Genomic DNA, 14,650 nt, shown 5'->3' with positions numbered 1-14,650 from the left:
ACAGTCTGTGGACAGGCTGGTGCCCAGGGTAACAGAGGCCAGGAGCCAGGGAGGGTCTTTGCTACCACTTTATTATGACAAAGGCTACAAGCCATGTTATTTAAAGTGCATTATTATTACCATTATTCACCGTCAACAAACCACAGACACAAGCCTGGCATAGTGCAGATATGGCCAAAGTGGCAGAAGACGCTTAGGCAAGAGCAGGGCTGGCAGGAGCTGGCTGGATGGAGGTGGCAGGGAGCAAGGCTCAGGCAGGTGCTGGGATACAAGCACTGCTCCAGACACACCTAAACACCTCCATGCTCCAGGGGACAACAGGAAGGACAGACACACAGCCTGGCCTGCCGTGGCAGGGGACTGGGAAAGTACGGTGAGGGCTGGGCCAGGGAGGGCTTGGGCCCCAGGCAAAGCCAGCAGCTCTGTGTGTTCCTGGACTAAAGAGCTGGGAGCGGGCTGGGGCCCTGGAGCCAGGTCAGGGCTCAGTCAGGCTCCCCATGTCACCCTGGGAACCCAGCCCTGGACAGTGGGAGCACAGCCCAGCACCCAGCACCAGGCCAGGCAGGAGGCTGGTGGTGTATGAGGCTCTCAGGGGACAGCCCCAACCTTCAGGTCAGCCCAGCCCCATCCAGCCTGCCCTGTCCCAGCCCTGGAGCAACATCCCAGCAAAGGTGCTGACAGGTGCAGGACACCTGGGATGCCTGCAGTCCCTCCACCCCAAAATACAGGGCCCAGCCACCAGCTGAGGGTTAGTTTAAAGTGCTTTTTTCTTTCCTTTTTGCATGGAGTGCAAGGCCAAACCTCACCCTGCCAGAGAATATTTCCCCTTTATCCCCAGGGCCAGGGGGTCACAAAGCCCAAGGAAGGTTTCTGAGAAGCCCCCCCTGGGTCACAACAGGCAGGGATTGTAACATCATTCTCTACCCAGCTCAGTGGCACCCCTACTCAAAGTATCATATTGCATAGTGCTGCTCTCCCATCCCCAGGCATCCCTTGGTGCCACTCCAGCCACAGCTGGGCAGTCCCCATTTCCCAGCCAGCTGGGGCAGAGGGGATCCCACCCTGGGACAGCCATGGCCCAGGGGCTGCTTACACTCCTGCCCCGAGTCTCTCTGGTGTCTGGATGGAAAGTAGCACTTGTGACACACACAGCAGCAGGAACAGCAGCAGTCATGTCAGCGTGAAGCAAACATGGCATTGCTTACAAGGTGCAGCAGCAAGGTGTGCCAGAACCACCCCGGAGCTTAGATGATGTCCGTCTCCCTCTCTATGCCAACATACTTCAGGGCATCTGCCTGGCTGTACCTACAGGACACAAGGCATGGCTGCAGCAATGCTGCCCCCACAAACCTGCACAGAGGTGGGGTCAACCCTGCAGGCCAAGTTTGGTGCTGGCCAAGGTACCTGTAGTCAAAGAAGAGCTCCTCTCCTGCCTGGATGGCTCTCTTGGCGAAGATGCCAATGCGGTGGTCTCCGTTCACCATCACAACTGCAACCAGAGATGCAACATCAGAGATGCAACATCAGAGATGTGCAGCCCCAGCCTGGGCTGCAGCTCTCACACACCATGTCCTGCCTGGCCTGGCTGGCCAGGGGGACCTCACCTTTCGCATAGCAGTTGGGGTTCACCGAGTGGTTGGCAAAGCGGATTTTATTTCCTTTGCGAGTAGCGTCAACAACAAAATCTATAAAAAGAAAAAAGAGAAGGAAACCATGGTGTAAGGCCAGGCCTGGCACCAGGCAAGAGGTGGGCTGAGCCTGCCCACCTGGCCTCTCCACCCCTGGAAACCTCAGGAAGTTACCATTGTTGAGGTTGAAGAGGAAGCTGGACATGTACTTGTCGTAGACCTTTCCTCGCCTGTCAGCCTCATCCTGTGAAATGAGCTGTAGAGGGAGATCACCTTGAGAGACTCAGCAGCTGAGGGCTGAGCCAGGTTCCAGGGCTGCCCCTGGAAACACCCTCCTGCTCTCCCTCCCACCAGGGCTCCCAGGGATGGGGCAGGGCCAGAGCAGAGCTCTCAGGCAGCAGCACACACACAGCACACTCCTCCACAGCAGAAGGCCAGGGGTACTGAGACACGTCCCCAGACAGCACAGGGCTCCATGTCCAGACCTGCTCAGAGCCCATGGGCACAGCTGAGCCAGGGAAGGCAGCTGACCCCACAGCCAGAGGAAGCTCTCCCACCACACACAGCCCCCGTGTGCCTGGCCAGCAGCCCCAGCACAGCACTGACCTCCCCGCAGTACTCGGAGATGAACTCGTTCTTCTGCACCGCCTCCTTGATGAATGTCCCCCAGCCAGCCACGTCTGATGGGGCCAGCAACAAATGCTGGAACCAAATGAAAGGAAATGAGGAGAGCTGGCAGGTACAGCACTTCACAAAATACAGGTCCATGGGGGCAGCAGGGAGCCAGTGTCCATCCAGCATCCCCTTGTTATGGTGACACAGCTCCCTACAGACTTACACCATTACATGGGGCTGCACAGGACCTGACACACACTGATTTGCAACTTTCTCTGAATTTCCCTTCTTTTAAATGCTCAATTCCTTGCTCTGACCAGCAGAATTCAAGACTAAATCTTCCTCTAGAGCCACTTTATACATTCTCTTGCTCTCACCATTCCTCATGTAACTCCCATCTGCTGATTTTGACATCCACAATCCCTCCTGATTTTCACATCTACAATCCCTACTCCAGTTTAAGTGCAGCAGAGTCCCATGACAGAGCAGCTTCTTTCCCAGACTCTGGCATCTCCAGGGAAGCTGCTCCCCCTCCACACACAGCAGCAGCAGCTGTGTGTCAGCTCTGCCCTGAGGCAGCCCACTGCTGTCAATACCTTTTTGAGGCCTCGCTGGATGCTGCAGTTCTTGCAGGAGACCACCTTGCAGTCCCAGTGCTCTGAGGCCCCACAGGTGAGGCAGAGGTCAGGGTCACACTCCCTCACAGCCAGGTAGCAGGGGCACTGCTTGGTGTTGCACTGGGTCTTGCAGCGGCAGCCTGGGAAGCGGTTCTGACCTGCAGCAACACACACAGCGGGTTTGCACTGTGAGCTTTGGCACAGAACAGAGGGGCCATGCAGGCTCTCTGCCCCAGCTGCTCCTCCCCAGGCAGATCTTGAGCAGGGACAGAAGAAAATCTGGCTGTTTCCTGCACTGCAGAGATGGGAATGGAAGCCCAGATAGGATAAACAAACACGGCAGAGCAGTGACCCAACGCCCAGCCTAACTGCTGGAGGCACATCCTGCTCACAGGGGACCAGCAGAGCACCCACAGGACACTGACACAGGGATGAGCACTAACAGGAGGCTCTCAGCTGCCAACAGCTGCATGGCAGCACAGAACCATCTCCTTTTGGACTCTGGCAGGCTGCTAACAGAGCTGCTGTGGGTGGACAGAGCAGTAAATGCAGGAATAAAGCAAGCACCCAGCAAGCCCCAGCTCTGCACCCTCCCTGTGCTCTGTGCCAGGAGAGCTGGCTGCTTTCCTGCCCAATAGTCCTTGACCTCTTCTTACAGTCAGGGTTGCACTGGCAGAACTTCTCACAGAAATTCTGAGTCATGATGCAAGGGCAGGAGCTGTCACAGGGATGCTCAGGGTGGTCACAGGGCTGGTAGTTGTACACCTGGGTTGGTGAATTATCTAGAACAAGAAGAGAAATGCCAAGATTGGAAGCTGAATGTTGCAGGAACCTGTTCAAAGCAGCAAGTGCAGGGCACTGGAGCTGAGAAGGTGCAAGCTGCCCATCTGCCTGCACTGGGCAGGGAGCCTGGCAGCACCCAGCTCCCACAGACACACACATGGCTGTGCCCACTGACCACAGCAGGGCTGCACACTCCCCTCAGGCTGCAGCCAATCCTGCTGCACACTCAGCCTCAGTGGGCACTGGGATGGCCATGATGCCCCTGGCACCCCAGGGGTAGTCACTCCCTCCATGCTGCTGGACCTGCTGGGCTGGTGAGCAGGACACAGCCACCCCACTGGAGAACTCAACCCTTGCAAACCTCCCATGACACAGCCACAGCCAACTCTACCTTTCTTCAGCTGGATCTTCCTGCAGTGTGCAGCCCACAGCCTGCAAAAGGAGCAGAGAAGGTTGAGAGGACGTGTAAGCCATCAGGGAGAGGCAGCCAGAGCTGCTCAGCACCAGCAGCCAGCACAGCAGAGATGGGCTTGGCAGATTCATGCATTAATGATCAGCAGCCACCATAAAGTAGAGAGAGATGAGAGTGATGCAGCTGCAGGAGCTCTTTAAGCCAAACACCAGAGCCAGAATAATATTGGACACACTGGGATCAACACACAAAGTGGGTTACAAGGGAGCTGAGGCTGAGGCTGCTCTTAGGGAAGTGGCACCACCACCAGCAGCCTGTGCTGCCCTATCCTCAGGCTGAGCCAGGGGCTGCAGGGCCACTGAGCCCCCAGGCAGAGCAGCAGCCCTGGAGCTGGGCCAGGCCAGCACCCAGCAGCAGCAGCCCCATGTGACAGCAGGACGTGCTCACAGATGGGAGCCAGATGGGGATTACCGGGAATGCGTTGGCACAAAAAGCAGAGGATCTGGTTGCATTTTAAGAACAAAACAAGCTTGTCCAATACTTGCCTGTGCTTCCTTTTCTTCTTCTGGGATGGATTCATTAACTCGTTTGTTGGCAGTTTCGTTATAAGCGATTCCTTCACTGCAAACTGAAAGACCTACCAAAGAACATAAGCAAAAAGTTCAGTGCACTCAAATTGTTTTATCAAAAGCATAAGGAGAGTGTGAGTAAGCACAGCAAGGCTCCCAGGCCTGGGCTCAGAGAGCTCTGCCCCATTTTCCTGCCTATGGCACACTGCCTCCTCCTGCCTGGAAAAGGAGTGCCTGCACACCTGGGAGGGAACCCACAATGCCAGCACACAGGGCTCACTCTGCCAACAGCAGCACTGCTGCACAGTAACACCCTGAGCTCCAAAAGCATTGATGTGGCACCTTCCTGTGGGGGAGCTTTGTGGCAGAGAAACAAAACCAACAGGCAGTGGCTCTGGCCCCTCTCTTGCCTGCTCTGGGCACCCACCTGCTTGCAGGTCTTTGTCCCCAGCAGCCTGGCAATCGAGCAGAAGTTGTTGAAGTAGGTGCCATGGAAGACACGGAAGAGTGACTCCTCAGCTCCTGTCCACTCCACGGGCTCCTGCGGCGTCTCCACCGCAAACAGCTGGGAGGAGGCCGGGCTCAGCTTCTGCTTTGTGGGCGTTTGGCAGCGGGAGTTGGCCTCTGGCAGGAAAGGCACATGGTAAGCCAAACACAGCCTGGCCATCATGGTTCTGGGGGGCAGTGGTCACCCCCTAGTGCCCTGCAACCCTGCACTGCACTCCCAGCCTCACACTCCTGCTTCAGGCCAGGCACAGTGCTCAGGAGCCACGGGATTGCTCTGGGCTTTGCAGGTCCCAGCAAAGCTCTTGCTTTGCCTGGCAACATTCCTCCTTCCTGGGAAAGGGCAGTGAATCCCACAGCAGCAAGGGCAGGGCTGGTGACCCTCATGTTTGCTGGGAACACTGACTGCTAATCCAAATTCTCCAGCTGTGCGGGAAGCAGAGGGGAGCCTGGGAGAACTCCAGCTGGGAGGAGCTGCCTGCCCTCAGAGAGGAGTGGGGTGTCTCAGGACCATACCCGAGGAGCTGGAGGCCCACTCGTTGCCCGTGTCGCGGTCGCTGTCGCCCTCCCTGGTCTCGGTGACAGGCGGGGCGCTGCTGGAGCAGGACGCGCCCACCGCGTGGTGCCGCCGCCGGCGCCGCCCGGAGCACTTGGAGCGGGGGTTGTGCAGGGCAGCGAACTCCTTGGCTCCTTCCTGCAAGCAGAGCAGAAGACAAGACAGGTGGCAGATGACCAGGGAATGCAGGAAGGCTTCTCCACAGGCCCTGGGACAAGCCCTGTCCTGCCACCACCAAGAGCAGGTAGAAGAGGCTGGCCATGTGTGGTCCCTTCAGCAAGTGCCAAACCAGCTGCTTGTGTTGCATGTTCCCACTTTGTTCCCTTTGGTATTGCTGCCTGGCCCTGAACCCCCAGCCCCCTCCTCTGGATCCTCCTGACTTCTCGCTCTGGTCCTTTTAACACGGGCTTAATTTCTCTGACACTGCACAGAGTCCAGAGAAATCATCTGTCATACAATTTCCCATCTGCCAGCTCTGCAATTAATCTTTATTGGAGATCTGCTATAATATGCATCTGGTAAGGTCTGCATTTGCAGTCACGCTCCTCTGAGTCCAACAAGGACCAGAACTAATTCTGAAAAAATCATCCAAGTTGTGCAAAAGATCCACAGAGCTCTGCAGAGCACAGCTGGCCAGGGCACTTCTCTCATGGTTTCTAAGGTGACAGAGAAACATACCAGCCACAGGAAACAGTCTGCGCCGCAAGGGTCTGGCTCAATCTTGGTCTCTCTATTCTTTCGTTTGTACACATTAGGAGTAGCATGAAAAGCTGAAAAAAGTAACAGTTATCTTTACTATTAGCATTCTCCAAGAGTCTCCCCCCACTCTGCAAGGGACAGCAAGCAGGAGTCTGTGTGGCTGAGGTGGGGTCTGAGGTGACCAGACCCACAAGGTAACCCTGCTCCAACCCACAGTGGAGACCAGGCAGCTTGGGAAGGAGAGGCCAAAGGAGAAGGATCAGCTTTCACACTGAAACAAAAAGACCACGTCATATTAATATTATATCTTTTAATAAATAATTCACTGGAAAAAGTCCTGTGACTTCCCAAAGAAGCCCTTAAGACCTGGAGAACAGCAGGTCCAGCAGCTAATCAGCATCCAAAAGGCTTTGGCAGGACCAACCGCAGGAACATGACTAAGACGAAGCTGTAAGTTCCAGGGAGGCAACAAAACACAGGGGGCACGTCCAGACTTTGGCAGTGAAACTGAGGAGCTTCTGCAAAGCAAGAGCAAAGTCTGGTGGTGGCAGGACTAGTGCACAAACTGCCGGGAGCTCGGAGGCGGCGTGCTGAGCGCGGAGAGGGGACGGCCACGCGCGTCGGTCTGCCGTCCGTGGGAGCCCAGAGCGGAGCCGTCCGTGCCAAAGGCTTCTGTCAGCTCCCAAGGCCCCACTGCACACTCACGAGGCACCACCCTCCAGAGACTCCAGCACGGACTAAGCAAGGCGTGCAGAGGAAAACTGAGGAGAAAGGGCTCTAGGGAAGCGTCCGGCTGAGGCGGCACTTACGATGCAGAAAGCAGTCGTACTTGAAGCAGCGGCGGCAGAAGAGGGTGTGGAAGGAGTGCAGGGACTGCTCCCGCTGCACCGACTTGGCGCACGGCCCGTCGATGTTGGGGGTGCACTGTGGGGGCAGCACGTTGGGGTCGGACACTTCTGTGAGCTCCCGGTACCTGGGGACAAACAAAATGTAGGAGTGACGGGGGTAGGACGGTCAGGATGGATGGAGAGGAGAGATCTCTGCAGCCAGGTTGTGGAATTTGGGGTTTATTGCAAAGGGTCAAGTGCAGGGCCCTGCTGGGAGCTGCAGCCACAGCTCAGAGCAGGCTGAGAGAAGAGAGGGGGAGAGAGGATGAGAGGGTGAGAGAGCAAAAGCATAAGAGAGCAAGGTTCCTGTTCCAATACAACAAATCTTCTGTGTTGAATATTCTAATTCTCACTAACCAATCTAGTACAAGATACAAATCCTACAGCATTTACATACAGCCTATAAGAATCATTACATTACCATACTGTGTTCCATTTTAAACCCTAAAAACTCTTCTTTGGACCCCTTCTGCCAAGCTGTAGGGTCTGCTCTGACCCTTGGGCCTGTCTGCAGGCAGAGGGTGTTGTTTCACCTTCAGCTGGCCACACCATTGTTTTCCAGTTGTTCAGTAACTGAGGTATCTCAAAGCTTGCTTTCATTTCAATCTCGCTTATAGTTTCTATATTCTAAAAATCTTTTGCCAGGCAATCATATTGACAAGGCTTTACTGTTTCATCTTCCTCAACACACAAACACCCAGGGATGTGCTTTCCCCATCTGGGACAGCTTTATAGCACCATCAGGCTCTGGCCCAGGTACTGTCAGAATTCAGCACATCCCTCTGGCTCTCCTGGATTGCCCAAACCCTGCCAGGGGGCTCAGAGACCTTGGCACAGAGCCCAAGACACCTGTGACTTTGATTATGACCCATGGAAAAAATTACCAACCTTAAATGAGGATCTGCAAGCCATGAAAGTCTAAGTAGAACAATAATTAGTTTGTCACGGGGTGAAAAATAGATTTGTTGGGGTTTTTAGAATGGGGATTCAGGAGGCAAGATGGAGGAATCTGGGTGTGTTCAGCCTTTCTCCTTCTTGGCCTCCATCTTCTGCTGTGATGTTGGCACTTACAGATTGGTTTAGAGTAGCAGCTCACTGTCTAACATAGGTGATAGGTATTGGGAAGTTATGGTAAATAATGTACATGTACTTTTTAATATAAAAAGATAACACCAGTGTGCCTCTGTCTGACCTGCTGAACAGACCTCGGCAAGTTAAGAGAAAGAATTTTATAAATAAGAAACAATAAACAACCTTGAAAAAGAGAATAGAAGGGTTCTGACTCCTTCTTTGACTGCCAGGCTGGGAAAAGAGACTTTCTAACACATCTGGGGGTCACTCTGAGCAGCAGAAGGTCCTGAGAAGGTACCTCAAGTTTTGTAACACTCAAAACACACTCTGCTCACAGAGCCTGCAGGCACTGAGCTTTGTGGCACAGCCAGCCCACAGTGCTGGGTCTCTGAAATAAAGATTGCAACTCTTGCTAAGAAAAGGAACAGACAACAGTGCAGGGATTTTCTACCTTTCTTTCATATCCTCTGGGAAGCCATACTCAGGAAACATGGAAGAAATAGCAGTGAATATCATGTCATTGGGGAACCTCTTCTTGGAACACTTCTTGTTACCTGCAAAGAAGAGGAGACACAATTCTTCAGACAAGCTGATGTGGATGGGTCTTCCTCCCTGCACAGAGCAATTCCAGAGATGCTCAGGATTGTGTTTTAAGACAGAAATGTAATCCCATGCACAATTTGTGATCTGCACCAGGCTGAGGTAATCCCAAAAGCAGTGTTAGGCCACTTGCAGTGCAGCACAATGTACTGCTGGGAGCACCAACTTCTCTAAAGTGCTATTACTATTTATTTCTGCCAAGGCAGAACTTGCAGACAATGCTTTTCTATATCCACAGCAGTGTTGATGTTTGTGCTGCCCATATCACTACAGATCAAGGACAAAGACAAAATTACCCATCAGCATTCAAAAGGTCATTGAGGACACATGAAAATCCCACAGACCAGAGCTTCCTCTAGGCAACAAGAGCTGCAGGTGGCACAGGAGAGGGAAGAGGAACACTAATACATGGAAAGCAGGTCTGGAAGGGATTTGAAAACGTCCATCTCCCTGCCTCCCACAGAAAGAGATCCACCCACACCTCCCTGACAGGTGTTTGCCAGACCAGCACTTGAAAACATCCCACAGCCTCTCAGAAAACACCCAGCTCTGCTAATCTCACAGGAAGTGGGTTTCCAGATGACTCATTTAATAGCTTCTCACCACACTTTCGGATGGTGATTTCTTCCCTTGTCCACAGCAGACAGTGAGAGCAAATAATTTCCCTTCTGCTACAGAACTTGTCAATCTGGAACTGCTCTTGGCACATTAAAAACCCAGGGATGGCAGGAGAGCAGTGGCCAGTGCTCAGGAGGGGCAGGACAGAAATGTGACCAACATAATCTTCATTTCTCTGGGGGCAAACCCACCTTCCACTGCAATTCGCTTTCTTTTCCTTGTCACTGGCAGCTCCTCTTTTCCATCCTCCTGCTTCACCTCAGAATCGTTGTGTCCTTCCTCTTCCTCGTCCGAGTACTGATTCAGAGCATTCACCAGCTCCAGGAACACAGCATCACTGATGAGGACTGACCCTGAGATCATTTCTGAAACACACAGAAGTGGCACTGCCACCATCTTTCTCATTTCTTGCCACAGCAAACCACAAGCCTACATGCTCTGCTACCCACCAGAGCCCTCCTCTCAGTTTTTTTGGGGTAGGTGGGATTTTAGCACTAAAGTCAGTAGTGGTGTATCATTTTCAGCAATCTGGGGACAGGCCACACCAGTTTTCCCTGTCTTCCTCCCCGCTGGGCAGTTTTATGATGTGGCAGGCAGTGATTTTCATTGATTAAACTCTTGGTTGAGGCAACAAGCAGAACAGGGTTGCTGAGCTTCTCCCCCTCTAGCACATTTTCAGCATCCCAGAGGACGCCTGTGAATCCCTGCACACAACAGAACTGGCTCCAGAGCACTCCGGGCATTAAAATGGAGTGAGGTGCCCAAAGGCAGGAATGTGCCCTTGCAAAGGAGAACAGCAGGCACCATCCTGCTTCCCTGCTCTGAGAGCTCCCACAGAAAAGCTGGCTGCTGCTGCCACCTTTTGACTTCTGAACTACTTGGATATTTGCAAGAGACTGAACCACAGAACCATAGGAAGATTTGAATTGGAGGGAATTCTAAAGCTCATCTTGTTCCACCCTTGCCATGGACAAGCCAGGTTGCTCCAAGCCCCTCCAGCCTGGCCTGGAGTGGACAGAGCTGGCTGCTCCCAGGTTACCTTCCTCTCCATGAACTTTGCCATCATAGTTATTAATAAGTTCTTCAATGAAAGTTTCATCTTCTTCCTTCACCTCATCGCCCATGTACGGGATATTGCACAGAACTGTTTCATCCTCCACCTGAAGAGAGATCAGACACAGCTCAGAAAAGCAGAGTTTGCTGACCCCAATGGGGCTGTGCTCTGGTCCCTCAGACCTGCCAACAACACAAAGCAAAGCTTCAGATGTCTCATCACTGACACATCAGTGCTATCCCACTGTAACCCAGACACAAACAAAAAGATCTGACTAAGAAATAAAACTCTTCATATAAAGGGAAATAAAAATACTAGGAAAAAAACACAAACAAACAAAACCCCTCCCAAAAAACATATTTACTCCTTGAATTCTGTGAAACAATGGTGACTCTGTCAAGAAGCCACATGTAAAGGAGACTACCTGGTGAGGGAGTGTGGACACAAGGCTGGTTGGGATTCTACAAAACAAGCAACTAAAGCAACACTTTCCATCATCTCTCACACAGATGTTGCTGAAACAAGCGGGATGAAGAGCCACTTCCCAACTGTGTGACAATCAGATGCTGACCTCACTGAGACCCCACACTTCCCACATACCATGAAATTCTGCTGAAGAGGGGACCAGGAGTACATAATGGGCACCAGTGCCACTGTGTTCAGGGTCCTCATGTACAATGTCTGGCTTGGAAATCCTGGGAAAATGCTCTCAACAGTGCACTGGAATACAAGTACACAGAAGGTCAGTGAGGAACCACTCTGGGAGGCTGCCACAGCCTGAGGAAAACTGAATTCAGGACAAACACAGAAGCCCCACATGCACTCTGTGCACTCCATCACAGGAAAAAGCCTTGGGGGTACTTTTTATCCATTTCTGCATTGCAGAAGTGTAAGGCATGGACAACACAGACTAAAACTCATCCATATCCCCACAGCTCCCTGCAGAGTCCTGGTTCCAGCCCCCACTTGCTGATGGTGCCCCTTTTCCTCTGCACACCTGTTTCAGGAACGGGTGCCCACTGACTGGCTTCATCAGCTGCACTGGCTGCACCCGAAGCTTCTTCCAGTCCTCATTAAGGATCTGAGTCTTTTCATGAACCTTCGCAAAGTTGGCCACAAAGAGAGCCTGAAAGGAGAGAGAGAAGCTGTCAAAAAATAAGAAATCCCATTGCACTCAAAAGGTTCAACAAGGAGATCCTGTAAAAACCAACTGGAAATCAGCTCTCCTGCTGCAGTTACACCAATGCTTGTTCAATGACCTCGTGTGTGTGACAGCTGCTGCCCACACAGCTCAAGACAGCACGAGGAGAAATGGCATCTCCTCCCATTGATCCAAGTCAAGCACAGCTTATCAATTCACCTCGCTGACACCCTCTGGTATCACACAGGACGCTCTGAGCTGAAATTAATTCTTTTTGGGGCATCTCAGCCCAGTCCTTGCTGTGGCTGTACCTTTGCTCCCATGTTTGCCTGGAACCTCTTGAGCTGCCGCAGACGCATGTACTCAGACTTGACTTTCCTCTTCCAGTACATGATACACTTGGATGTCGGAGGAGTGGTAATTTCCATTTTTCTGTAACAGCACAGAAAGAATAAACATTAAATAATGGAGAGATCAACCCTGAAACAAGTGATATTAGAAAAACATCCCTGTGGATGGGAAAAACACTCTATATATCACAGACTTAAACCAAGCAAAATAATGCCGTCGCTGCGCAGCGCTCCTGGCTGCGGAACACCCCCAGCCGAAGCGCACGGACAGGCCCGGGACAGCAGCGAGGGGCGGCGCTGATCAGGACGGCCCGTGCTGTCCCCCGAGCCCCCGGAGGGTCCCCGTCCTCCCCCGGGACGCACCACCGGGGAGCCGCGGCTCCACTCCAGCCGCCCTCCGCGCCGCTCCGGCCGGGCCCGAGCGCGTCCCAGCTCCGCCAACAAGAACCGGAGCGAGCCGAGGCCGGGCCGGGGGAGCGGGCCCGAGCCCCGCCACTCCCTGCCCCACCGGGCCCGGCTGGTACCGCGGGGACCCGCGACCCCCCGGGAACCCCCGGGACCCCCCGGCCCCGCCCGCACTCACTGCTCGGCCATGGCGACAGGGGGAGGCCGCGCGCCCCCGACACACTGCGCGCGCGCCGGCCCGCCCCGGCCTCCGCCCCCGGCCCGCCCCAGTTCCCGCCCCGGGCCCGCCTCAGGCACCGGACCCAGCCCCGGATGCCGCCCCAGGCACCGGACCCCGCCTCGGCCCGCCCCGGGCCCGGTCCCTCACATCGCCAGCCCCGGCCCCGGCCCGCCCCTCACACCCCCGGGCCCGCCCTCTCACCCACAGGCCCCTCCCATCTCATCCCAGGCTCCGCCCCTCACATCCCCAGGCCCCGCCCCTCACACCCCCAGGCCCCGCCCCGCGCCGCCGGTGCCGGTGCCGGTGCCGGTGCCGGTGGGTCGGGATGCATGCCCTGCCCCGGCGGAGCGGACCCGTTCCAGCCTGGAGAACACCCCTGTCGGCTGCGGGGAACGGGTTAAGCAGCGACTCGGTGCCGTGCCCGCCCATTCCTGTTGTGCCTGGGCCCTCCCGGCCCCTATTGCGGGACCGGCCCGGTCCCGCGGGAAGCGTTGGTGGGACAGCGCCGTTCCCGCCGGGTTCCACCGCCCTCCGGGCCCCGGGACAGCCGTGCCCGGCATGGCCTCGCTCCCCGACGAGCCGTGCCGGTGCTCCCGGGTCCCTGTGGCCCCACCCCTGGCTGTGGCGGCGCCGGGCAGGAAGCGGCTGCTGGCGGCCGCTTTCCTGCCCCGGGGGCCCCGGCGCTGGGGAGCGCACGGAGCTGCCTCTGCCCCGGCGGGGGCCCCGTGCGCGGTGAGGAGAGCCGGCTGCCCGGGGCTCCGGCAGGGTGACTGCGGGGTTCGAGCAGGACCGGCCGGCCCGTATCTGGGAGCTCCGCCGAGCCCGGTGCGGCGGGGGCCCGGTGTTCCCCGACCCCGCCGGGCATTGGCTCGGGAGCGGGCGGACAGCCGGGCTCCGGGATGGGTGACCAGGGCAGCCCCAGCCCGGGTACAGGGATCCCGCTGTCGGGAGGATGAGGATGCTCCCCGGGCTGGGGCTGCTCTGCTGCCCGCTCCCGTCTCTGCTCCCGCGGGTGCGGCAGAGGCAGCTGGGGGTGCTGCGCGGAGCTGGGGGTGCTGCACGGAGGCCCCAGTGCCACCACATGCACACTCGGAGCATCACAGAGATGTGTCCCCAGCCCTGCAGGCTGGCCCCATGCTGTCCTCTCCGCAGCACACACAGTGAGCTCTCCAGTGGCACCCAGCTGCTCTCCTGCCCTGGTCTGGGGCCATCGACACCTTCTTTCTTTTTTGAATTCTCCACCAGCTGCACTGAGGCCAGGCTCCCCATGCTGGGCAGTTGGTCCCCAGTGTGCCTGTGGCTGCTCGTGTCCCTTGCAGCTGCCCTCCCACTCAACAGAGCCCAGAAAGGAGTTCAAATCCCAGGGAGAAGCTGCCCATCTCCTGCTTGCCCCCAGGTTTTTGAGGGGCCAGCTACAGCCTCCTTCCCTCCCAGTCCTGGCAGCTAGTGGGTGGGAGGACAGGACTGAGGGTGACAGGTCAGAGCAGGAATGGGGAGCTTGGGATTCCCTGGGCATGGAGTGGGTCCCGTGGCGAGGGGAGGCTGGGAATGGGGCTGGGGGATCACTGGGGGGAGAAGAGCCCCACACAACTGACTCCGCAGCCCAGGCTGGGGGCTGGCAGGGAACGCCGGGGATGCCAGGCTGGGTGGGGAGCCCTTGGCAGGCAGCCACCGTCCTGTCCCTGCCCATCCCCTCCGGACGGCGGCCGTCCCAGCCCCGGGGCCGCGCTGAGATCATTGGGTGTCTCCCTGGCAGAGGCTCCTGCCACCCGGCTGGAGGCTCCGCCGACTCCACCACAAACAGGGACCAGTGGCTCCAGCCCTGCAGGCACTGGAGTGCCGGGGATGATTTCCAGATGTGCCACTCGCCCGCAGAAGGTGGCTGCTGCTGCCCGGGAAGTATCGGACAGCTCTGCCAGGA

The 14,650-nt window shown here is 56.0% G+C and overlaps 1 protein-coding gene across 2 annotated transcripts; it reads right to left on the bottom strand.

Annotated features, from left to right (window-relative positions):
- Window positions 1-55: 55 nt before the first annotated feature.
- Window positions 56-12,741, bottom strand: EZH1 (enhancer of zeste 1 polycomb repressive complex 2 subunit). 2 transcript variants are annotated; one of them, XM_064733938.1, is made up of 20 exons: window positions 12,688-12,741; window positions 12,066-12,186; window positions 11,611-11,739; window positions 11,214-11,333; window positions 10,599-10,719; window positions 9,751-9,924; window positions 8,793-8,895; window positions 7,193-7,356; window positions 6,363-6,454; window positions 5,645-5,822; window positions 5,052-5,248; window positions 4,601-4,692; window positions 4,035-4,075; window positions 3,517-3,642; window positions 2,840-3,018; window positions 2,235-2,330; window positions 1,803-1,884; window positions 1,605-1,685; window positions 1,405-1,489; window positions 56-1,305 (listed from the first exon to the last, which is right to left on the bottom strand). In XM_064733938.1, the coding sequence occupies exons 1-20, from the start codon at window positions 12,696-12,698 to the stop codon at window positions 1,245-1,247; spliced, it is 2,253 nt and encodes a 750-aa protein (XP_064590008.1). In that variant the 5' UTR covers window positions 12,699-12,741; the 3' UTR covers window positions 56-1,244. The 2 variants fall into 2 exon arrangements, with proteins under 2 accessions (XP_064590008.1, XP_064590009.1); XM_064733939.1 differs by lacking the exon at window positions 12,688-12,741 and adding an exon at window positions 12,468-12,489.
- Window positions 12,742-14,650: the final 1,909 nt, after the last annotated feature.

The sequence above is a fragment of the Zonotrichia leucophrys genome, chromosome 27 (genome assembly GCF_028769735.1).
Source record: "Zonotrichia leucophrys gambelii isolate GWCS_2022_RI chromosome 27, RI_Zleu_2.0, whole genome shotgun sequence".
Taxonomy (NCBI): domain Eukaryota; kingdom Metazoa; phylum Chordata; class Aves; order Passeriformes; family Passerellidae; genus Zonotrichia; species Zonotrichia leucophrys.
The sequence above is the reverse complement of the archived record's forward strand: the minus strand, read 5'-3'. Positions and strand labels throughout refer to the sequence as shown.